Consider the following 24,298-nt stretch of genomic DNA (forward strand, 5'->3'; position numbering starts at 1 on the left):
CGGGAGGGGGCGGCGCCTCCCGGGGCCCCGCTCCGCCGGTAGGAGCGGGGCGGGCGCCGCCTGGAACTCAAACCTCCGTCCTCCCCCTCAGCCAATGGCCAGCGCGACCGCCGCCGTCAGCCAATGAAGGCGCGGGATCTCCCGCCACCAACCAATAGGAGCGCGGGGGCCGGAGCGGCGAGTAACGCTCGGGAGCGGCGGCGGCGGCGGCGGCGATGGCCCCGGAGCGCGGCGACCGGTCGCTCCCCGCCGGGACCGAGGGTCTTCCCCGGGCTTTCCTGCAGAGCCTGCGAACTCTCTTCGATATCCTGGATGACCGGCGGCGGGGCTACGTGCACCTACGGGAGATCGAGTCCCGCTGGCGGGGAGCGGAAGCCCGGGAGCTGCCCGCCGGGGTGATGGAGGGGTTGCGGCGGGCGGCACCGGCCAGCGGGTACCTCACCTTCGAGCGGTTCGTCCTGGGGCTGCGCGCTGCCCTGCCCGGTGGCGACGCCCCGGCGGAGAGCGGCGGTGGGCGGCGGAGCGCGGAGAAGCCGCCGAGCCCGCGCTGTGCTGAGGAGCGGCGCGGGAAGAGCAGCGGGCAGGGGGACCCGGGGCCCAGCCAGCCCCGCGGCCGGGGTGAGCGGCGGGGCCGGGCCGGGAGGGACGTGCCCGGCTGGGTGCGGGTAGCCGTGGGGTGCGGGCAGCCCCGAGGTGCGGACAACCCCAGGGTGCGGGCAGCCCCGAGGTGCGGACACCCCCGAGGCCGGGGACTGCAGTTCAGCGGGGCGGGGGTGGGACCCGGCGGCTCGCAGCGGTCCCCGGGCGGTGCGGACCTGTCCCCCCCCCCGGACTGAAGCCCGCAGGCAGGGTGGAAAACCCCGCAGAAATGACCGCTGTCCCTAATTGCGGCTGGGGGTGGCTTTGATCCCAGCTGCGGGTAAACTGGGATGGAGAGCGTGCTGCCCGTCTCAGGTTGTGCTGCCCTTCGCATCTCTCCCCGTGTGGGTGCCGGTCTGTTTATAGCGGTGACAAGAAGAATTAAGGGCTTTGCCGTAACGTGGCCGTGGTTGTCCCCTGGCACAGTCTGTCGGTGACCTTCCTCGGGGGTGGCTAATGCGGCTGCTCCTCTCGCAGAGGCCCGGGGTCTCGGGGTGCCAGGCAGCTTCGCCAGAGCGGGATCTGTGATCAGGGAGCAGTGTGTGCTTGGGTGGGCTCCGTGCTGCGGGTGTGCAAAAAAAAAAAAAAAAAGGGAAAACCGGATCCAACTTTTTTCATTTAGCTAGTTCCATAGCGCTATTTACAAGAATAAATAATGAAGCAATAATTAAATGGGAAAGCAGCATCAGGTAGATGTGCTTTGCTGTCTCAAAGCGCTGTTTAGGCAGCCAGGCTCTGCAGAGCTCACTGGCAGGTCCCTGTGGATTCTGCCTCTCCCTTGGGATGTGGGATCTCTGTGCTGGGTCTGCCACCCCTGGGTGGCACACTGACCTGGGCAAGGGGGAGGCTACTTCACTGGCATCTCCGTTTGTTGCTACTTGGTAGGAGATGTTATAAGGCAACCAGGCTTCTGGACTTACCTGGTGTAGGTAATGCTTCTTTATTTAGACTTGTGAAGTGCCTTGACATCTAAGAACACAAAGGTCTGGTGAGGAGCTGGTGTTTTGTTACTGCAATACTTAAGCACAGTGACTCCCTCTATCTTGGGAAAGCTGGGCTGGTTTGCCTTCCCTTCCCAGTCCCTTCTTCTGGCTGGGTGGAGAAGAAACTTTAACCGTGGCTGAGGTTCTCTGCTTTCCTTTTTGCCTCCAGACCAATCGCTGGAGCTTCACCTGGGGGAATATTATTAAGCAGGCAGGTTCTTCTATCGTCGAGAGAGTAAATCTGGAAAAACCTGAAAAAAATCCTGCTTGGTAAATCAACAGCAAAGGGAAAGCTCTGCCCTGGAAAGGAGCAAGCAGATGGCTACAGCAGCTTTCTGGTTGCTGAGGATCTTTTCATTACAGACTGATGTTAAAGTGATGTCTGGAGCCTGCAGGCAGGGTTAGTGCCTCAACCCTTGCTGCCAGCTTCCAGCAGTGCAGGGCTGTATTTGGGCAAAAGGCCTGAATTTCAGGTTGATTCAGCAGCTTAATGAATGTTATAACTCAGAGTTACTCTCCCTTCTAGCTCCAGATCCTGCAGAGCTGCCCAGCGCTCCCTTCCACCGCAGAGCTTTCCCAGGGTGTGGTTGAACGGGTAGATGTTCTTAGCTGGCTGCGAGGGAGATGGGCACTGCCATGGCAGGACATGGCTCTTCCTCACAGTGGACAAATGTGCTGGATGCTGAGAGCTGCCCACAGGTCCAAGAAGCCCCATCTCCATTAAGATTATATCATTTGGGCTTGAGGCTGCTCTGAGCCTCCAGCTGCATGAGGTGGCTTCTGTAGGAACCCAACCAAGCACAGCAAGATAGTGTATCGGTGCCCTTTGGCTGCAAAGAGTCTGAGGAAACTCCCTGTTTGTGTTTTGGGGGAAGGAGGTGCTCACCAGATGCCACCCTAGCTCTGCTTTCCAGTCCAGGGGACATCTGCATGCTTCAGAGGTGATTTGGATGCGAATCATGGCAAGGTGGGAGAGGTTGGGGCCAGGTGATCCTCCTGTGCGTGCAGGGGCGCAGTGAGCCAGCAGGACAGCAATTCTGTCCCGTTTTCCCTGCTAACCTCCATTAGCATAGGGGCAGAAGTGTTTCTGAAGAAGTCCCTGCCTAGTGTCATCTTCCAGCTCCTCAGAAGCTCTCCCCAGCCTGGCAGTGCTGGGACAGCCCACAAGCCACCGCTGCGCACCAGCCACGGTCCCTGGGGAGCCAGCAGCATCTGCCGGCTGCGAGGATGGTGAGGCTGATCTTGGAGAAGTCACTGGGCAGGGAAGTCACCATGATGGCTTCCCTACCAGTGGTGCCTAGGTGGCCTGTCACAGCAGCATCCAAGCGTCTCAGTACTGGGGGGTCTCTACCCTTGTGGTTCCCCTGTGAGCTGAGACCTGGGGAATTTAAGACACAGAGTAGAAAGTGCCTTGCCCAGGAGGTCTGTAGTGGCCCTGGGCACTGCCTCCTCCCCAGCACAGCTCTTGCTTTTGCTGCTGGGGTGGCCTGGCTCTAGCAGCTGCCTGGAGAGCGGCTGAGCCCTGGCAGGGAGGAGGAGGTGGTGGTTTGTAGGTAGCTGTTGTTGTCTGGGCCATTGCCAGGGACAGGTATGTAATGTGTGAAATGACCCTGAGGTGTTTGCTCCATCCTGGCGCTTGCTCTGGCAAATGCTGGGCTCATGTCCTGCAGGAGTAGAGAGGCGTTGGGAGGGAAAAGGCCATCCCATATCTCATGGCAGGATCTCTTCCACCTCTGGTGAGCTGGTCCTGCTCTTTGCCTAAGAACTAATCCTAGCTAACTGGCAGGGACCCTGTTTTAGCCACTACATTGTCAGCTCAGGTGCACAGAGCTCTGTTGTTTGACCAGGAAACACCTTATCACAGGTTCAGCTCAGCTCAACCTGGCACTTCCAAGTAACAGCAGGGAAAACGTTTTAAACGTGTTTCTACCCTTTCAGAGGTGCTCCTGGTTTTGCTTTGGGATTCTGCCTATTGAAGCTACCCTTGGTTTTGGGGCTGTTCCTCAGCTTCCCAAGCAGGATGTGCTCCAGGTCTGCCAGGAGAACATGTGCGTGGTTGCACTGGTTTTGCTGGGTTCCTCCTGGGTAGATATGGGTATATGAAACTACTGGCGGTTGGCAAAACAGATGAATGGATGATATCGAAGACTTTGTGTTTATTGACATGCTGGAGACCTGTCTGCGCCAGAGCAGTTGCTAGTAGAAGAAGCAGGATGCCATGATGGACCAGAAGGAGGATTTTTTCCATGCCATGGTGGCTTCTTTCTCCAGTGACACAAAGTGACAGGCTGAAGGAGGTGCTGTGCAGTGTTGCCTGCTGCCCCCTGAGCCCGAGTCCAGCTCCTGTTGCTGAACTGGTGTAAACGTGGCAGCACAGGCAGTCCTAGTATGGTGCAGCTCTGCCAGACCTCATTGCCTTCAAGGTGAAGGGTGGTTCTGGTGGCCCCAGCTGCCCTCTTGCTCCATATCCCTCTTCCACCGTATCCCTCTTCCACCACGTCCATGTGCTTGGCTGAGGAGACTTGTGGAGCAGTGGGCAGCAATGCGGTGGCCTGGGCAATGCTGTGCTCCCTGTCCCGGCACTTACAGCCCTCGGTGCCGGCATAACACGGAACATGCTAGACCTGTGCCAGGCAGCTCTGGCGCCTGGGAGCCGGCGTGTGCCCAACCCGTGGGAGAAGGATGTGGCGATGGGTGGGGGCGCCTGGCAGATACGTGGGGAGCGGTCCCAAGGAGGAGATGTTTTCCCCGGCTGCCTCGCTGCCTGCCTTTGCTTGCCTACCTCCCTGCTGCTCTCGTTTGAAAGCCAGGTTGGGAAAGAAACTCTCGAGGAAACCTGTGTGCGGGGAGGGGGGGGGTGAACTGTAAGGGCGAGGGGGTGAGCATGAGGCAGGGTCTGCTGGGGACTCAGCAGGAGACCGGGGCAAGGGAGGCACAGCAGGCTTGCTGCCCAGGCACACCTGGGGAGGGTGCTAGCTGCACCCTTAGCTGCCCCAGCATCATGGTGCTGCTCTGCCAGCTTGGCCAGGAGCAGGGATCTGATCTGACTTGGCCGTGGCCACGGGGCTGTGTTTCTGGCGAGTGTGCGAGGGCGGACGTGCAGGGCTTGTCCCGACTTTCCTGCAGGTACCCAGCCAATACCTGCTTCGGCATAGGGGCAGCGCAGACAGGAGGTGTCTGATCCAGCCTAAAACCTGCCAGAATGAACTTAATCTGCAAAAATAGGTTATGTGTGGATTTGCACCACGTCATGTGTTTGTAGTAGATCAGTCTTTTGCACGGTAGGATGTTGGGATTGTAATAAAATACTGGAAAACCTACAACCTGATTTAGACGATGGACACGGGGTCTTGCGGGGGGGACACGTGCATGGCCAAGCCCATCACCAAGCAGGAGCTGCCTTCAGGAGGAGTCAGATTCTTGGCAGAGCCTTGTGCGACCTGAGTGGGAGCCAGGGGTCCCATGAGGACAGGATGAGGGTAGGCAATATCACTAATGGTTTAGTTGCCTGTGCCAGGACTGAAACAGCACTGCCTGGAAGCTGCCTGCTTTGTGCAGAATATGACCACTGAGGTCTGTTGCCAGCCTGGTGCAGCCAAGGAAGTTGTTGGTGAAGCCCATCCTGCCCGTACAAAGATGCAAGCACGTGCTCGGGCCAGTGCTTTGCTCAATTTCTCCCTCCTGCCACATCTGTTTGCAAGACCACCCTGCAGATAGTCCTATAAAAGTGCCCGTGAGGAGTTTTTTGTTGCAGGTGGCGGGTGGCCTCATGCTTTCCTCTGTTACAGGTGGTGATGCTAAGGCTGCTGTGCAGTCCCAGGGAGATGGCAGCCATCCAGGGGCTGGGGACACTCGGAGGCATCAGAGGGGACGTGCAGAACACCGGAGACACACCATCACCAACGGTGTGGACTTCAGCACGGTAAGGGGATAGCCCTGCCATGGGCTCCAGTAAAGGGTCCCGTGGACCCTGGGGGAAGGTGGATTGCAGGGGTCCCGCACCGCTGACACCAGCTCCGTTTGGGCTGTGGCTCCCTGCTGCCCACTCTGCACGTGAGAGCCGTGGGGTGTCGGGCAGATCCTGGTATTTTGGGTACAAAGCTCTGTTGATGTACATGGAGGTCCTGCCGTTACTTCTGAGGTGCTTTCTGTCCCGAATTGTGCTAGACAAGCAGGGGGCATGTGTTCTGCCTGCCCCCAGAGTGGGGTCAGCCCATGGAGCTGGCATTGGACCGCACGGATGCCTTTGCTGTGGGCAAAAACTTGGGCAGGGAAAGGCAAACGTGTAGCTGCAGGAGCAGGTGGGTCTCTGGGTCTTTCAAGCACCCCAGCGAAGGTCAGGTCTGCTCTGTGCTGGCAAGTGGGGGTGCTGAGCTGTTCCCCCTACCAGATGTTCTCTGTAGGTCAGAGCTCAAGCATGCTGATTCCCCTGGCTCCTGAGAGACCTTTTGCCAGAAATGCAGAGAAATCAGCACTGAATTTAGCCGGGCAGCCCAGAATGGAGGGATCTGCTCTGAGCGGAGAGGCTTGGATTAGATTGCCTGGATGAAGAGATCTGCACTGCTCCAAGTGGGATGGAGGAGCTGCCTGGGCATGTTGCCCACAAGCTCAAGCTAAATTTTCCTGGGAAGAGAGCCAGGACCAAGCCTGCAGGATGAGTGATCGGTGGGATGAGCTCTGGCTGGTGTCAGAGCCGTTGCTGAGGCTGTGACCGGCAGTGCGGGTGGCTTCGATTGCAGCCTGGCGCTGGCCTTGGGGGACATAACATGACCTGGTGCCTGGCCTGGGGAGGGGGGCAGCTGTGCACGCGTGGTTTGCTGGGCTTGCAGCCATACAAGGGGTAGGGGTGCTGGTGGGCTGAGGGCTTGTCTGCTGGCAAGGAGTAATAAATGTGCCTGTGGGTGTCTGGGGATGAGTGTCTCTGGCTCTCAGGGTTTTGGTGGCTGGGAGCTGCTCTTTCAGGGAGGGGAAGGTCCCTCCTTCCCTGTCAAGGCTCATAACCCACGTGTGCAGCTCCAGGCTTGAGCCCATCACTACCATGAGCTCAGGGTCCTGCCTGGTACTGGTGAGGAGGGGCTGGTGGCCAATGTGTCTCACCAAGAGCTGGGGTCTGTTCCCAGCTCCACCACAATTACTCTTCCTCTGGGCTTGTGTTGCCCTTGCCTCTGTTTTCCCAAGTTGTGGGGGCAGCGGGAAGGAGGTCCTCTGCCTTTCTTATCCGCTCCCCAGTGTACCCAAGTGCTGCACTGCCTTTCTTATCCTACTCTCCCAGAGAAAGGGTGTCTGTCCCTGTCCCCCAGGTGAGGACCCTTCCCTGGCACCCTGGCAGGAGCCTTAGTACCTGGCAGGTACTAATCTCACTTCTGAGCGTACAGAGACGGTTGGAGCAGGTCTGAGTCCAGCAAGGACTGAATCCCTGCAGAGTGGTGCTGCCACCGTCCAGCCCCAAACCTCCCCCACCCCCACCCCTCCCTACCCCCCATGCTGGGAGATTGTTGGGCCTCCGAAGAGACAAGCTGTGATTAAGCTAATTTGCCTAAAGCCCCGGGGGGGGATGGGAACACTGGTATCCATCCTGCATCCTGATGGGTTCATCCTGAACAGCAAAGCAGAGGCATGGGGGCTGTGCTGCAGCCTCAGGACCCTTTGTGCCACCAGAGCTGGTGTCTGCTCAGCTGGCGTTTTTCAGCCAGTCCATCATTGATCAGCCTATTTCCCCATGGCCACAGGGGGTGGCTGGGATGAGACCTGTGAGAGGCCGAGCGCTTTCATTTGTAGGCAGCCCAGGGTACAGCACTGTCCCCTCCCCTTCTATCCGGGGTAGCACCAGCCAAGTCCAGTCTTCCTGTCCCAGAAGCCGCCTCTGCCCCCAGAGCATCCCATCCTTAGTGAGGTGCCATCTGTCCCTGCATCTGGCATAGTTGGTGATGTTCCACTGCTCTGTGGGATCCTGCCTCTTCCTCCAGACGCCGTGCTGGCCAGCAAACCTGGTGGGACCAGGGCAGGCCGGGCAGTCACGGGCTGCAGCCCGAGCTGGGTGGGGGTCCTTGCCATGTACAGCACCTTCTTCATGCCCCTCAGCAACAGCCTGCATAGCACCAAGGCTCTGCGCTTCTTCCTGTGGGTATGTCCCCTTTGCTCTGTCTGTCCATCCAAGCGTGTTGCGGGAGGGGGTTCATGTTGCAAACAGCATTTCTAGGAGCAGCGGGAGCAAGGGCAACCCTGGCATAAAGAGTGGCTGGTGTGGGGTGGCTGGGAGGTTTGGGGGCTTGCAGTGGGGATGGGGAAGTGCTGGTGGCCTGAAGAAGGTCTTGATGTCCCTGGGGCCAGGGATCTGTTCAGGGTCGCTTCTAGGCTGAATCACCCCCCTCCAGATGCTCTCCAAAACAGCAGGAGAGGTTCCTGAGCATCCAGCAGCTTCTGGGGGATCCAAGTCCCACTGGTGCCTGGAGGAGGCTCTCCTGGAGCTCAGTGTGTGTCTTGGGTGGCGGAGGCCAGGCTGTGTTGCAGCAGGGAAGGCAGTGGCAGCAAGGCAGGCAGCTCCCCCATGCTCCCCGCATGGAGACAGTGGGGCAGGAGCTGGAGGAGCAGGCTGGCACAGCTCAGGACAAGTAGCGTGGGAGCCTGGGGCTCACTGGGTGAGGGCTGATGAAGGGCTTGCTGCACAAGTCACTCTGTTCTCCAGGGATGTCCCTTCTCATGCCCCCTCTGTGATTGCCGGCGGCAGTGCAGTGCTGAGGGACAGCAGGAGAAGGTGGCAGCCGAGCAGGGGACCCCATGTCTCCTGGGGTGCAGACCACTGCTCCCGCTCCACTGTGATGGAGGGGCTGAGCCCCCTGCCCTGCAGTGGCCTTGGCATTGCCACAACCTGGCACAGGGTCCTGCTCTGTGTGTCCTAGGGGGGTGGTCTGGGGGCAGGAGCCCTGGGCAGCCTTGTAGCAGCTTTCCAGGTGCATAAAGGTCCCTGTAGTCCTCTCCGGTGGTGCTGGTGCTTGAACCTGAAAGACTGGCAGAGACACTCAGCAGAAAGGTATGCTGTGGTCTGCTCAGCTCAGAGATGCCTTAGGGGGTGAAGCAGAGGGGGGAGTGGAGTGCTGGGGAAACAAGGCTGCAGGTTTTCCCCTGGCTTCCAGTCTGCACATTTAGCTTGGCTGCTCAGTGAAAGCCGTGTGTGTCTGTGCTGCTGGCTGATGCTCACTGCCGTGGGGAGATGTGCGGAGCAGCTGCAGGCCCTGCTCTTGCTGCTTCCCTGGATAAATACAAGGTGGGGAAGCCTGCTGCCGCAGCGGGGAGCAGGAGAGTAGAGGTGGCCTGAGTGTCCTTCACCCGTTTGAGTTGTTCTCCCAAACTGGAGAACTCTTTCTCCAAAGCAGCATCAGTCAGCAGCCATCAACCCACTCCTCCGCAGCTTTTCATGGGGAGAGGGGCTGAGGCCCCTGCCCAAATCCATATTCCTCCATGCCTCATGAAGAAACCAGCTCCTAGGGCTTGACAAGGCGTTGATGAGAAGGGGGTAACATCTCTGCATGCTCTGTCCTGCAGCTGAAGCACATGAAGGAGCTGGAACAGGAGAAGGATTTCCTGCTGCAGGGTCTGGAGCTGGTGGAGCGTGCCCGGGAGTGGTACCACCAGCACATCCAGTTCATGCAGGAACGCCAGAGGCTCCTGGGGAAGAACAAAACCAGTGCTGTGAGTCTGGGGCTTGTTCTTGGGGTGCCCGTCTGCTTGGGAGGGTCTGGAGCTGCTCTGTGGGTTTGGAGAACGGGGCTGGGACTTGGCTGGACCTGGAGCTGGCCCCATGGTAACCCCCAGCCTCTTCTTCCTCCTCATCCCCCAGGACTTTGTCTCTGAGGGCAGCCAGAGCCACCTGGGGCGCCTGGTCCCCAAGCTGCAGGAGGTGAACCGCTGCCTGGGTGACCTCCTTTCCACCACTAGCAAGGTGAGAGCAGCAGATCAGCACCTTGTGGTTGTTTGCGTGACCTTGGCACCCATCCTGTCCCCCTCCTCATTCTGGTGTCTGGGCTGACATCAGAGCTGCCAGAGTTTCCCTGGGCCCTGGGGAGGTGACTTGGCTTTGTGGGCAAGATAGGGGATGGGGAACAGCCAGGACAGCACAGCTGGTCCTGAGCTGGGCTGGAGGATGCTCAAGGCATTTGCCTGGCTAAAGAAGATACCCAAAAAGGTGGAGCCATTGTCAAGTGAATAAGGAAGCCATCCTGCTGAGATGCTGAGTCAGCCCTCTCAGAGCTGTCTGTCTCACTGGGCTCCTGGCAGGAGCTGGGCACACTGGCAGGACTGCTTCCCACCTGTGCCCACCTTGCTGCAGACCCTGTGATGGCCTGTGCTGGGATCTTAATCCTGCGCTGGGCTTCACTCAGTTCCCTGTGTGCCACAGAAACAGCTCCTGGCCTTGGAGAAAGGCTGAGGAGGGCCACTGGGAAGGAGGCTGGATGTCTCATCCCTTCCCTTCATCTTCTCTGCAGCCAGCAAACCCTTCAGCTCTGAGCAGGCTGGTGCCCCTGGCGTCCCCAGCCTCAGCAGGCTCCCAGCAAGCCATCAACATGCTGAAGGAGCAAAACCGGCTTCTCACCAAGGTGAGTAGGGGTATGGGGGGAAGAGGGGGGGCGGGATGGGGATGGGAAAGAAATACGAGGCAGTGAAAGGTGTTTCTTCAGCTTGGCCAACCGTGGTCATCCCAGAGAAGGGTGTGTGGGCTGCACCTGGAGACCCTCTGTCATGCAGCTGTGTGCAGCTGTTTGCTGGATGAGGGTCTGTGGGCAGGGACGGGGTCTCCCTGCCCGAGAAAGGCAGGTCTGCCACGGGAGGGTGCAGACTTACAGCTGGGGTCTGTGAGCAGGGCTGCTGGGGAAGGGGCACTTCTGATGCCCCTGCCAGGGCTGGGCTCACTGCTGGGGTTCACATCCCAGCACCCACAGGGCAGCAAATGCCAGCGTTTTCCTCCTCTGTCCCGTGCAGGAGGTGACTGACAAGAGCGAACGCATCACCCAGTTGGAGCAGGAGAAATCTGCGCTGATCAAGCAGCTCTTTGAGGCTCGTGCCCACAATAACCATGAAACGAGCCAGCTGGACTCCACCTTCATCTAGCGCCCGTCTCCCCGCTCCCCAGCCTCGAGCTTTCCCAGGGGTTTCGTGGGACTCTTGCTCAAAACCCATTGCACCCGTTGCTCCAGGTGTCATATCTTGAGGTCTGGAGCCACAGGTGGCATCTCTGCAGGAGGAAGCCAGGAACGAATATCCCTGGTCCCACCTGGGGAGCATCCTCGCACTGCTCTGCTGCTGGGCTTTCCAGCCATGCTGCTCTCAAGCTGCTCCTTTTTCTGGCTCTAAACAGACTGCAGGGACTGTACCCCAGCCCCGTGACCCCCACTGTGCTGGGGGAGATGGCTGCTGCCCATGCTGCCCGCACAGGAGGGAGCTGCTGTGCCCTTGGCCTGACTTAGGCGGAGTTTTGGCTGCTCTCAAAAAACCATAATGCATCTTAAACATTCAGCTGGCATCTCCAGGCAAGCCTGGCTGTTGAAGGGTGGCCCGTCCCCTGCTTGTCCTGCTGTTGGAAGACAAGATTGAAAATCCACTGAGGCAAGCCTGGCCCCTCTCTGCTGCCTGAGTTCTGCCTGCCAGTGACATTATACTGGGCCAGAGCAGCGGCCGAGCTGGTGCTCCTCCTGGCATAACCCTTCTTTCCAGTTTGCAGTAGTGATGCCATAGTCACTGTTTACATGTCTGCAGGCTCCTGTAGTTAATGAGCCACAGACCCAAACGAGGTAGCCCATACCTCTGAGCTGCTGTTTCAGGCTGTTTGCAGGTTGAGGCAGACACCTCAAGGCAAATCCCTTTATTTGGCTTGACCTGGCAGATGTTTCCCTATGACTGCCAGGCTTACATTTTTTTCATGATAACTTTAAAATGAGACGTGATGTCCTACAGCATGAGGATGCTAACACAAGCCTGACTTCACGGAAGGGCTTTAGGACAAGGCTTTGTATTTAACTGAACGTGGGTGATGGAGTGGAGGCTGCTGGGCTCTTTCCTTTGCACATCTCCAAGTGGAGAAGTGGCAGCTTTGTCTGTCCTGGTGGTGGATGCGGGCTCCCCAGGGTGATATCCTGAACGTGAACTGCACCCCTCTCCAGGTCTCTTACAGGGGTGGTGGTCTTAAGTGTGGGTCCTGCTAGACTGGTGCATCTTAGGATACCTCCTCCTTCCCACCCAGCTCAGTGATGACGCTTGAGCTGAACAATGTCTTCCACTATGGCTTGGTACTTGGTATTTATGGTACTTTCATAGGAAATCTTTGTGAACCCCCACGTAGCACAGGCCTGGCTCTCCGTAGCTCCAAGACCAGGAGCTACTTTCTCTCCAGGGTTCTTTGATGCTCTGACTCTCCTGGCACGATGCTGGGATGCAATGCACAGAGCTGGGCAGAAGGTGCTGTACCTACCCTGTCCTGGGCTGGGCACCACAGAAACCAATTCCTTCCTCACTCCTGTTTTTATCTGTCCAGTGCTGTCCCACCCAGCTCCTCTCTTTGAGGCTGATCTTGACCTGAAGCTCACTGCAAGGCATGAATCCTTGCTCTACCCCTGCGCCTGCTGCCCTGTGCTGGAGTGGGGATCAGCAGAGTGCTAGGGAGAGGGAGGAGGAAGAGGAGCAAGGCCAGGGCTAGTTGTGTCCCCTATCTCAGGAGTAGGGTGTTAGTTGTCCCCTGGGCATCGGTGCCTGCCACCTCTTTCATGATGCCATGTCTGGTGTCCAGTGCCTGTTTTGCCTGAGGTTTAAATTAAAAGCGACCCTCTTTATGAGGAGGGTCACCTGTCTGTAGGGATAATAAAGTGGGGTGAACCATTTAATTTATCCTTCTGTCTCTGCCTAAATCAGCCCGTCTACAGCTGCAAGCCTTGAAGTTCCTGACTGTCCTGTCCCACGGGATGCAGGGTGAGCTGAGGTTGCACGATCACAGCCTGAGCGTGAGGAGGAGCCCAGGGGGTCTCTGTGCCAGGCCATTTCCCCAGGCCCTTTCCCCTTCCATCTGGGCTTCCCTGTGCTCTGAGGCTGGGGACCCCCTGGTCTCTCCTCACAGCCGTGGGATGGGGTCACGAAGCCACCTGCACCCCTTCCAGTGCTTGTAGCTTCATCTGGCTGCTTCTCCAGCACCAGGTGGTGCTGGTGTAGTTCACAACCTCCAATTTTTTTAAAACCCCTTCCTCGGAGCTGGCCCCGTGGTGCTCTGCAGTGGCTTCTTCCTGCAGGGGCAGCCAGAGGGGACCAGGCTGGCACGATGCCCTGCGGCGAGCGTCCCTCCACTCTGCATCCCTCCGCTTTGTGCCGAGCATCCCTCTGCTCTGCATCCCTCCGTTCTTCGCCGAGCATCACTCTGCACTGAGCATCCCTCCACTCTGTGCCAAGTGTGGCATCACCCCCTCCAGGCAACCCGGAGGCTCTACGCTGGCCGGAGGTGCCTTTCTTTGCCCCTCGGCACAGCCAGGCTGTGGGGGGAACTGGGACCCCCTGCAGAGCCCTTTGGGGTTGAGCCTCCCTTGCTGGCAGTGGAGTCAGGAGAGGGACCCGAGCCAAGTCCCCCGCAGCTGGGAGAGGGACCTTGGCCGCGGTCTCTTTCAAGGGATGCTTAGGGCAGCCACGAGTCCCAGACGGAACAAGGAGGGGGGCGATAATTGCCCTCAGTTCCCGTTATATGCCTTTGCTTGGATGTGAAGTCCGTGAGGGTTTTCAAAGGAAAGAGAGGATCATTGTCCCCACTCAATGCTGCTCTGTGCAGAGCCAGCGCAGCAATGTCCCTGCTCTGGCCCAGGGGAACATCCCGGCTATGCTGGCCCTGGGCCCACTGCCTGTGGGACTGCTGCCGGGTGCAGGGGGGGCTCCGGAGGTGCCATGGGCTTGGGGTCCCCCAGGAGCTGCAGGGCTGGCCCCGAGCTGTCACCCTGGCCTAGCCAAACTCTTTCTGGGTCTGTGATGGGTCTGGCCTGTGCCTGACCCTCACCTGTGTGTCTGGGCTGTGTCTGCTTCAGCACCCTCAGCAACTCTGGGGGGTGGCATCACTGCAGTGGTGGTCCAGGAGCCACAAGACCTGGGCTGTGGCCAGGTCTGTAAGCCACGCACTGCGTGACATGGGTGAACATCTTCTCCTCAGGCTCTGTTCCTGCTGGACCTGGGTTTGCATAGATTGTGGACATGCCTCCTCCGGGGTCCTGATCACATCTGCAAACTGCTATGTGAAGCTGTGGTCCACACCAGGAACAGCTGGAGCGGGTCTCTGCTGTCTCCAGCTCCTGCCAACCCACCTCACCTCAGTCCCTCCACACTTGGGATGACTGTCAAATCCAGGTGGCAACGCCACATAGTCAATGCTCATGTCACCCGGCTTCTATCACAGGCACCAGGGTTGGACCATGGGGGGATCCCCACTGCCAGAGCCTGGTGATGGGGGGCTTTTACCAGGAGCGGGGTGCTCCTGGCCCTTGACTGGGCTCAACCTGGGGACATGCCTAGCCCCCAAGGTGCCCCGGGGGCTGCAGGATCTCGTCCTCTGTGTCCTCAGCTATGTGGTTTGGGAAGAATCCAGTCACCCAGGTCTATTTGTAGTTTCTGTCTTCTCCTGCCCTTCTCACGCCCTTGGAGGCTGGGCTGCATGCCCAGCTAACCCCCTTAGAAAAGAGCTGCTCTCCCAGCAGAGCAATTATCCGAAATGCCAGCAGGAACAGCCGCATCTTGGCCACCCAGCCTGTACGTTTTGTGCTTTTTACTTTTCTTCCCTGTCACGTGGTCAGAAACTGGTCTGCCCATCACAGGTCCTTGCTGCCCTGGGCAGTTTGCAGCAGCTCCAGCACCCAGAGTGCTGTCAGACCACACTTTCTGCACCCACCATCCTGCTTTTGCCAGTGCAAATCCCTGGGAGACAAACCAAGGATGTGATGACCTGGAGAAGGCTCCAGGTCCTGGGGTCCTGCATGGGCAGCCGGGCTGTGCAGGGCTGTCTTGGCTAAGGAGGTACTTGGTGCATTCAGACCTGCGAGCTGGCGCCCAGTACCTCCTGCTCATCCCTCGTTGTCCCTCGTTGTGGGTGTTCTCCTGCCCCAGACCATCCCTGTGCCTTGTTGTCGCAGTTCTGCCTGTAGCCCAGGCTCTAGCTCACCAATGCTTTTCTCCTCTTGGCAGAGATAAAACTGCCTCCTGTCTTAGCGGCATCAAAACTGCCTCCTGCCTTAGCAGCATCACCTGGCGTGTGCTCAGTGCTCCCTGTTCCTCCTCCCTGGCTGTGGCCGTGGGAGAGTTTCATTTTCTGCTGACACTTGAGGCACAGTGGAGCAAAGATCCACCCCCGGGGTGTCATACCCTCTCGGGGGGTACAGCAGAAGCAGCCGTGAGTGAGCCTCTGCCACACCATCCCAGCTCGTTCCTGGGGGCATGCTGGGGCCACGGCTGTGCGAGGTGTCCCCGACATCTCCATCATGGGGGGAATCCAGCACAGCATCCTGGCTCTGCTCCAGTGTCCTGCCAGGTCTCTGCCAGGTCCGATGTCTCCCTGTGGCCATGACCCCAGGCTGCTGTGGGTGCTCACCGCTGCCTGCGCAGCCAACCCAGCCTCTTCCAAGGTACAGCTGATTGAAGCCAGATGCTCCCTCCCAGGGAGACCCTGAGCGATGGGGAGGGGTGGGGCTCCCAAAATTCCTGCTTTTCTCTGCAGCTGTGTACCACGGCAATGGTGACTTTACTCCCGACATTACATAAAGAGGCAGCTGCCGGTGGCGGATATCCACCCTCTTTTCTCACTCTTGGAGACGCAGCTGTCAGGGACCAGAGCAGGGGTGGGGGTCCTGGCCAACACCCTGGGGGAACCACAGTGCCAGTGCCCTGAGACCCAAAGAGTCACCTTGTGGGACACTGATGTGGTGGTGGGTGCAGACACGGTGGAGGTGGCCCCCTCCTCCTGCCTTGCATTGGGGGCACCTCTGGTCACCCTTCCTAGGAGATGGGGTCACCCCAGGCAGGGGCAGGCTGCTGAAGGGGCAGAAATGGCTGTACGGGCAGAAAGCCTGGGCTGCAGCCACATCCAGGGAGCAACCAAAACCCACCCACACAATGACACCGCTCTGCCCCACTCTCCCCAGCTGTAGACAAGGGCTGGGCACGTAGACAAGCACGTCCCCACGGCAGGGAGCCTGGGCTGCTCTGTGTCTCTTCAGTTGCAACAACCCAGCATTTTTCCTTCCTTCATGGCTCCCATTCGCCCTGTGGCTGGATCCAGGGGCCAGCACAGGGAGCAGCGGGTCCTGCTGCCCCAGAGCCTTTCCTGGGTGTGTGCCCCCCGTTCCCCCCCAAGGCATCCCTGCAAGGGTCCAACAGATCCCACGAATCTGCCATTTGTGGGCATGTCCAGGCAGGCAGGTTTGGTTTCTTTTGGCTACTGAGAACAACCTCCTGCCCATGGAGGAGGTCTGGGGGTGTCTACAAGCCCAAGAAGGCACCAGGTAGGGTCGTGGTGGCTGTAGGGATGTCCCCTGGCCCTTTTCACTGTGGAGAAAAAAAATAAACTGTTATCAAAGCTTCCCATTAAGAACATGACAGCAGGCAAGGCTGCCTGTGCTGCCTGTGCCAGGGCATCCTGCAACCGCTCTGGGCATGGGTCATGTTCACAGCCATGCCTGTGTGTCCTACAGATGGGGATGTGTACAGAGCTGTGACACAGCAGGAACAGCCCAGTGCAGGCAGGATGTCCTAGCCCAAGCTCCCCAGACCCAGGTACAGCCTCCAGCCACGAGGACAGAGCTGCCACAGAGGGACTGGTGCTGGTCAGGCCCTGACAAACCCCATGCAGATGCCTTACATCACCCTGCCTATGAGGAAGGTGTCACAGATGACACCAGTTTACTCCATGTCATCCTTGGGGATCTCCTCACCATGCTGCTGTGGTCCTGGCAGTGGCAAGTGGCACGGGTGGGCAACTCGGGCAGGTCCGTGATGGAGGGGAACAAGGGAAGCAGGAACCCAGCAATGCTGTACTGAGATCATGCACCAGCTGCGTGGGCTGACTGTCCCCCTCGTGCTGTTGCACACACATGCATGACAAAATATTTCTTTATATTTACCATTGGGGGTCCCCAGAGGTGATGTGATGGGCTCTGAGTAACTTGAGCCAGTTGAAGATGTCCCTGCTCATTGCAGGGGCGTTGGACTAGATGATCTTTGGAGTTGCCTTCTAACTCAAACTCTTCTACAATTCTCTGATTCTGTGCAGAGCTGGGGGGGGTGAAGGGAAGCTCGGGATGACCTGTGCCATGAGCAGCGCCGTGGGAAGGGCTGAGCATGGCGTGTGCTGCGGGTGCAGTCAGGCTCTGCCCGCAGCAAGAGCGTTCCTCTCTGCAGGGTCTTGTGCAGTTTTGTTTTGCTTCATTTCTACAAAGGTACTCTCAAACCACAACAGCTTTTCCATCCCCACTGAAGATGAACAACTCCCAGATGGTGCTGGTCAAACTGGGAAAGAAACAGGCTTTTTTGTCCTGTTGGCTAAACAAAGAAACCCAAAAGATATTGCCTCAGCCCCCAGGGTTTTGTTTAGCTGAATATGAAAATATTTTGCGTTCTTTTGAGTTCAGTTTGGGCTTTTTAAGCACACTTTTCTTTTTTCTTCTGCTGTATTTAAGGCCAGTTGAAATGAAAAAGCTATTTCTAAGTAACACAGAGAAATGGCCCTGTCCTGGTGCTCCTGGCATGAGCTCTGCCATGCAGAAAGCAACACTTCTTTGGGATGCTTCCAAAATCTTCATTAGATCTTAAAATCTTCATTAGTCCTTAGGTTGAAACACTTTGCAGGGGAGACCTGGTCCCACAGGCAGATCAGATGTCACTCTGTGCTGGGCCAGGACCCATGGTCTGAGTTCAGAATCCCATCTCCTGCGAGGGATATGTCCTGGCCAGCTTGGAGAGAGCTCAGCTGGATGGGCAGGAAGGTATTATCCAAGAAACTTAATGATTTCATCATTAAATATTTAATATTGATAGCTTAGGAAGATAATAATTTGGCTTGTGAGAGACATCCCAGTGCTGATGCTCCTGCACAGATGCAAACACCTTCTCACTGGTGGCCATGTGGCTGGTCAGTGCTGGTGGCTACTGCTCCATGCCAGGGTGCTGGGCTTGTCCTGTGGGGATGGATGAGCCCAGTGCCCTGGTTGCATCCCTGGCATCCCTGTGTCCAGGGCAACCAGAGTCACTCAGCTGATTCTGGTGGGGTTCTTGGTGGGATCTGCAGGGACAGATGTGCTTTCCATGCTCTGCACCGCCCAGGACATCTGGACGTGTCAGCTCTCATTTTGCTTCCCTGTCCGAAGTCCTAAGGGAGTTTTTCCAGCCCAGCCGTTTTTCACATTTTCCTCTGATGAGTAGGCTGTTGCACTGCTGCCAACTCCCAGAAAGTCATAAATCTCCCTGGCCCTTCTAAAATCATTAAACTAGGAGGAAAAAAAAAAAACCCCAACCAAAAAAAACCAAAAGCAGCTTTTTAAACAATGCTTTTAGGAGAGGGCGTTTATTCTTCTCCAGGGTCCTCAGCCTTCATCACTCCCGTTGCTCAGCTTTCCGCTGCAATGCCTGCCTTAAGTGGGAACTTGGTATTACAAAACCAAAGGAGCTGTGAAAACCTAAATATTGCAAAACTTATTTGGCTAAGAAGAAAGGCAAAGCCATTGGGGCTGTTGGGGCTGCAAGGTTGGGAGCAGCTCACCCGGCAGGATCCGACACCAGTAGAAATGCCCCAGTTGCTTCATGTCCCATGGGATGGCTGCCAGTGGAGCCTGAGGTGGGGGGTTGCCTCTCCCACAGTGGCTGCGCCATGTCCTGGGGACAGAAGGAGCTCAAAACCCACCCGTCCATGCTGCCCCAAGGACTGTCCCTGCTCCCTGTGGCTTTTCCAGGGATATCCACCATTTTTCTGGAGCTGGTAGCTGGTGTTCCTCCTCCTGCCTCCCAGTGGGATCAGCAGCTTTCCCCGCTCACAGGATGTCTGCATGGCAGGCTCGGGATGGGGGTCTGCAGGACAGGAGCTGTTCTCCCAAGTCCCTTGCTCAGGTCTCCAGTCCCCCAGGTCCCTCCTGTCCCCACGCACCAAGGTGGCACCCAGCTCCTACTGCTGTGACCGCAGGGGCCGTGCTGGCTGGAGGCATCTACTGGCAGGGTGATGCCTACAGGGTCAGGGCAGCTTTTGCCATCCCTTCAGCTGCCAGCCCAGCTGCAGGGCCAGGAGGTGACTTACCCTGTCCCTGATGTGTGCCAGCATCAGGCTGTGACAGCCACCCTGGCCCAGCCACCTGGGTGGCACTGCAGACTACTGCTGCAGCTCGAGAGCCGCTGGGCTGCCCCAGCACAGCCCAGGTTAACGACCACCCTCAAATGACAGCAAAGGGGGGGGGGACATCAGCACAGACACCAGCCTGCCAGCATTCATGGCATTGCTCTGGGCAGATGCTCAGGGATTCAGGCACCCCTGGAGAAATCCCCATCTCAGGTGCCCATGGGGGCACAGGCACAGCAGCACGCCTGCAGCCCTACGCAGCCAGCGGTGCCAGGCTGTCCTGGGGCCATGCACGCTGTGCCTGTGCTCACACCATGACCCTGCCTGTGGTCACGCTGTGTCCATGCTGACACCGTGGCTGTGCTCTCACCGCGCCAGACTGCAGCCCCTGCCCCGCATGCCGAGCCTCCTGCTTTCCCCACTCGGCTCCTGGCTCCCCAGCAAGGCAAAGTGGAAGGAGCCCCTCCATGGGCAACAAACCGTCAGGGCTCGATGTCCCCCACTCCAGCCCAACCCACCCCATATCCACCCACATTCCCCCATCTGTGTGCGACAACACCCTGGCTGCAACGAGCATCGTCTGTGCTGCGGGCTGAACCTGCACCACCAGGCTGGGGCAGGCACCTCGTCCTGCAGGAGCCTGGGAAGAACAGGCCAGCTATAAAATTAGCCGGAGCTTTTATTGTTGGGGTATTTTTACATGCAATGGAAAATACGTTGCTGGAGGGAAAATCCAAGAGGTCTAGGCCAGCCTGTGGGATAACAGCATACCTCTATCCTGTGGTGAATGTCCTGCTCACCCCTGGGTGGGATGCAGGGGTGGGATGCAGGGTGGGAGCTGGCTGCAGGTTGCAGCCAGTGCTGCAGCAAGGACCTTGAGGTACTGAATCTGCCCCCCAGGATGCACCCAGGGAGGTGAGTGAGGAGCAGTGGGGGCTTGAGGGACAGCAGGGATGGATGAGCCCTACCTATAGGCATCACAGTGGCCATAGGGTCCTTGAGGAACTCTGGTGGGAAGGGACCTTCCTATCTGAGCAGGATGGGATGCTCCAGCCAGAGAAGATACAACTGTAGGTCAGGAAACTCAGGACTGTCCTGGAGAGGCCAAAGAGGGACAGAGCCACCAGCCCTTCCAGCGTGTGAAGTGAAGGTGGGAGCCGGATTCAACCCAGCCTACAGTAGGCAGGGGTGCTGCGGTGGCAGGAGCTCCTTCTTGGGGGATGGTGCTGATGCTGGAGGTTTGCCTTTGCCCAAAGGGAGGGTTTTTGACAAGTCCAAAGAGGAGGAATCTGCTGAAGGATGTAAATACACAGGAATTGGGAAATCCCTTTTGCCTCAGGAAATCCCCCAAGCTGAAAATAGGTGGAGACAGGGAGAGAGCTCAAGGGAAGAATCACATCAGCTTGCCATCATCTTCCTCATCCCTGGGCACCATGGGGTGGCAGGAGGGGATGGTGGGGGCCACCATGGCTGTGTTACCACTGGCTGCTCCCAGGCTTATTTGCTCAGAGAGGTGTGTGCCAGCCATGGACACAGCTGGACCCTGAAATGGTTATTTTTTAAACCAGTGAAACTTGTATCTGTGAAGATCTTCCTGGAAAGCTTAAACCCAAGGATCTAAGCCTGGTTCCCTAGTGAGCGTCTCACCACAAGCTGCCCAGTAACTCCCAGGGGACCTTAGTTATTCCAGACACTGGAAATACTGTGGCTCCTCGCACAGACACTTGCTGCTGAAGCCACGGGACCCCGTGTCCATCCTCTCCCCTCTGAGCCGCCTTCCCACCCCATGGGTGCAACGGTCCTGGCAGGGTGACAAGAGGAGCCTGAGCTGCATCCGCAGCCTGGGACAGGGCTCAGGGTCTCCGTCCCCAGCCCACGCGCCTCTGGCTGGCCTTGGCCGGGATCTGGCAGCCTCTTGGCAGCTGTCCTTGGCCCCGGTTTGTGGAAGTCCTGCTGCGGTCAGGCACCCATGTAACCACAGGAGACCTGAAAGTGCCGACCCTGGGGCTCACATCCAAAGAGAGGTGCGTGTGGAGTGTCGGAAAGGGAAGCTGAATCATTTAGTGAGGCATGAGTAAGCCTTCCTATACAACAAGGTGGGGGCAGGACACAGTGGCAGCTGAGCAGGCTCCTGTGGCAGTTCGGCTCTCAGATCAGCCCTCAGAAAGGCTGAGCAGGGTCCTGCCGTGGGAAGGTGGAGTTGTGGGGTCCTCCCTGGGCTGTAATGTGGCTGTCTGCTCCCCCATGGGCTCCATGGGCTGAGGGGGACAGCCTGCCTCACCGTGGTCCTCACCACGGGCTGCCGGGGAATCTCTGCTCCAGCGCCTGGAGCCCCCTCCTGCCTCCTCCTGCACTGACCTGGGTGTCTGCAGAGTTGTTGCTCTCACATCTTCTCTCATTTCTCCAGATGCTGCACGGCATTTTTTACCCTTACTTAAATACATTATCACAGAGGAACCACCACCTTTGCTGATGGGCTTAGCTTTAGACAGTGGTGGGTCCATCCCGGAGCCAGCTGGAGCTGGCTGTGTCCAACATGGGGGCATGTCCTGGTGTCTTCTCACAGAAACCACCCCTGCAGCCCCTTGCTTCCAAAACCTTGCCATTAAACACAAAGCAGTCCCAAGGACACAATGTCCCCCTGGCAGGAGGGTGACCAGGCTGGAGCAGAGAGGGGATGCGCTGAAGTGGGATGCTGTTGCTCATCCCCACCAGCCTCTGCCCAGCTCCCATCTGGTTAGTGCTCACCAGGCAGGGTCCTTTCTGCTTCCCACACGCCTGGGCTGGTTTCAGCTCTCATGAGGACTCACCAGCCTGGGCAGCTCCTCCGACACCTGGCGCAGGGTGTGTTTGAGGAGCTGGACTTTGCCAGCTGGTCCTTGCAAAGGAGATGGGTGGCTGCTGGCTGCTGCATGTGCCTCTGGCAAGCCGCTCGCACCTCTAGTCTCTGTCAAATTCCACACTCATGCAAAACACTATTTTTCTGCACTGAGGGTTTTTCAGCCCTGCCCTGCAAATTTGAGATGAAAAAAGCATTCCAGGAAAGAAAGATTTTCCCTGTGGCAGGGCAACATCTCCCTGCAGCTCCTGTCAGCAGCACATGAAGGGATGATTGCTCTTCCACACCACAAAAAAGCAAAATCCAGCTGAAGCTGGAAAAATTGCATTCTAGTTTTATCCAAGTCACCTGCTGAAACCTGAGAGCAGGAGTGAACCTGAAGGTGGGATGAGCATCCTTCTCACGCCCTTCCCAAGTACAGCCCCATCCCTGTGGCACAGAGGAGGTCATTCTGCCAGCTTCCCACAGATGAACTTGGGTGGGGTTTTTATTATCCTTTTATCCCAATTACAAAGCACTAACTTATCTTAAAAGGGCAGGGCGGTGGCTTTGAGGGAAACATTAGCAGTCCGGAAGGCCTCAAGGATTATCCTAGGACACAGCTATTCTCCATTTCCTTTCCCCGCCTGGTGACTCCATCAGCTCCACAACCTGCTTCAGCCTCAGGGATGTATGTTTAACTGGTGCCACCTCAGGCATGGGTCCTGCTTGCTTTTCTCCACTGCAGCACATAACATCTGCCGTGGGACTGTCTGTCTTCAAAATACTTTGCAAGTGTGAGTGAAGGAGGGAGGCTGGACTCCGTGCTGAGGCTGTGACCTTGTTGCCAGCTGGGATGCTCCCAGAGCCAAGCAAGGTGCTGTGCCACGGAGGCTGGGCAGGGGATGGGGAGCAGTCCCTGACCTGCCTCAAGCTGAAGAACTCGCTTTTCGTTTTCCAGAGGCTTGCACTAAGCCAGCTGACCTTCTTGAAGCGGGCTGAAGAAAAGCCACAGAGATATGTCTGTTTTGGGGCAGGAACAGGTAACCTGCAGCACTGGTGTGCATTTGAGGGTGTCCATCTGCAGCTGGAGAGATCCCTGTGCATCCTCGGGAGCATCCAGCTGCCCATAAATGGTACTGTTTTGTAGTGTATGGAAGAAGAGGAAATGAATGAGGCTCTCAAGGGCTTTCTGAGAGCTTCACAGCACATGATTTTCTTAAATTGCAGCTGGTGGCATCTCATGATGAGCTCAGAAGCTTCAGTTCTCCCTGAAAGCAAATAAAAGTTCAGTTTTGCAATTACGCTCAAAAACTGAAAAGTGTAACTGAAAATCTCTGCAGCTCACAAACTTTTTTTTTTTTTAATTTTAATTTCAGGATTTGGGGTTGTCTGACTCTCATTTTTGAGTCGTTTGAGAAAAAAAAACCTAAAGAGAGATGGGGGAGCCAGAGGTGCACCAGTAATTCAGCAGGAGGGTTCGTATGAAAGACCCCAGCGTGGACAACAGTGGTGAAGCAAGAGGGTTAAATGAGGAAGAAGAAGGGCTTTAATAAATTGATTAAAGCTGATTAATTCCCTCCCTGGCCTGGGTATGGATCAGTTCAACAGCCTGGTCACAGTAACAGGTGATTTCATGGCAGCTCTACAGAGCTCATCCCTGCTCCCCAGGCAAGCCCTGGGGTGCACTGGGTTTGCTGGAAGGAGACAAGCCCAGGCTCTGGAGGGCTGCTGGGAGGTGGGTGCTGAGGCAGTGTCTCCAGGAAAGCAAGCTCCCAGTGGTGTCTGCCCAAACTGGGAGCCACATTTATCAAGCACTGGAACGGGCTGCCCAGGGAAGTGGTGGAGTCACCATCCCTGCGGGTATTTAATGCCATGCGTCCTGCAGTGCAGACGTGGTGCTTAGGGACATGGTTTAGTGGTGGACTTGGTGGTGTTTACAGTTAGACTCAATGATCTTAAGGGTCTTTTCCAACCAAAATGATTCTACCCCGTGCCCAGATGTCAGTGGGTTTGGGTAGGGATCCTGCGGGGGCAGGCAGGGCTGCAGCCTGGGGCAGCCAGCAGAGCCTGGGCAGCAATACGGGGGAGGAAGGGCTCACCCAGCTGAGCCAAAGGGTCACAGCGCCCTGTCTCCTGCCCAGGTGCTGCAGCAGGTCCCTTCCCTGCCACCCCTGCAGACAGGTCCTTGCAGACAGCCGGGTGCATCCCAGGCTGCTCCCGGTGCTGCCCTCCTTGCCATGGCAGTCTGTCCTGCAAGTGTCATCATCTGTCCTGCCTGTGCCATCACGCTGGCATTGCTCCTGCTGCAGACAAGGGGTCTTGCTGCCAGGAGCTGTGACAGCTTGAGGCAGGAATAACGACAGCCCATGACGCCCCCCCGAGCCCCCCTTCAGAGGGGGTCTGTGCTGTTCCCTTCACCACCAAGGACTCGGGGCTCCAGGAGCGTGTGGGAAGTGACCTGGGGAGCTCACTCCCTGGTGCCGCTGGGCAGTGCAGAGGATTTTCAGCTAAGTCAGCCGTGTGACAGTG

At 57.5% G+C, this 24,298-nt stretch overlaps 1 protein-coding gene across 1 annotated transcript; it reads left to right on the forward strand.

Annotated features, from left to right (window-relative positions):
- Positions 1-174: 174 nt before the first annotated feature.
- Positions 175-12,497, forward strand: SAPCD2 (suppressor APC domain containing 2). Its single transcript, XM_056352820.1, has 6 exons — positions 175-618; positions 5,411-5,544; positions 9,165-9,311; positions 9,460-9,561; positions 10,106-10,216; positions 10,599-12,497. The coding sequence occupies exons 1-6, from the start codon at positions 216-218 to the stop codon at positions 10,725-10,727; spliced, it is 1,026 nt and encodes a 341-aa protein (XP_056208795.1). The 5' UTR covers positions 175-215; the 3' UTR covers positions 10,728-12,497.
- Positions 12,498-24,298: the final 11,801 nt, after the last annotated feature.

Source organism: Falco biarmicus, chromosome 9 (genome assembly GCF_023638135.1).
Source record: "Falco biarmicus isolate bFalBia1 chromosome 9, bFalBia1.pri, whole genome shotgun sequence".
In the NCBI taxonomy this organism is placed as follows: Eukaryota; Metazoa; Chordata; class Aves; order Falconiformes; family Falconidae; genus Falco; species Falco biarmicus.

What these genes read in the sequence shown, in the direction of transcription:
- SAPCD2 (XM_056352820.1), top strand. Translation starts at nt 216, where the DNA reads ATGGCCCCGGAGCGCGGCGACCGGTCGCTCCCCGCCGGGACCGAGGGT. An exon ending in CAGCCAGCCCCGCGGCCGGG is followed by an intron (nt 619 to 5,410) that starts GTGAGCGGCGGG and finishes CCTCTGTTACAG; the next exon opens with GTGGTGATGCTAAGGCTGCT. An exon ending in TCCTTTCCACCACTAGCAAG is followed by an intron (nt 9,562 to 10,105) that starts GTGAGAGCAGCA and finishes TCTTCTCTGCAG; the next exon opens with CCAGCAAACCCTTCAGCTCT.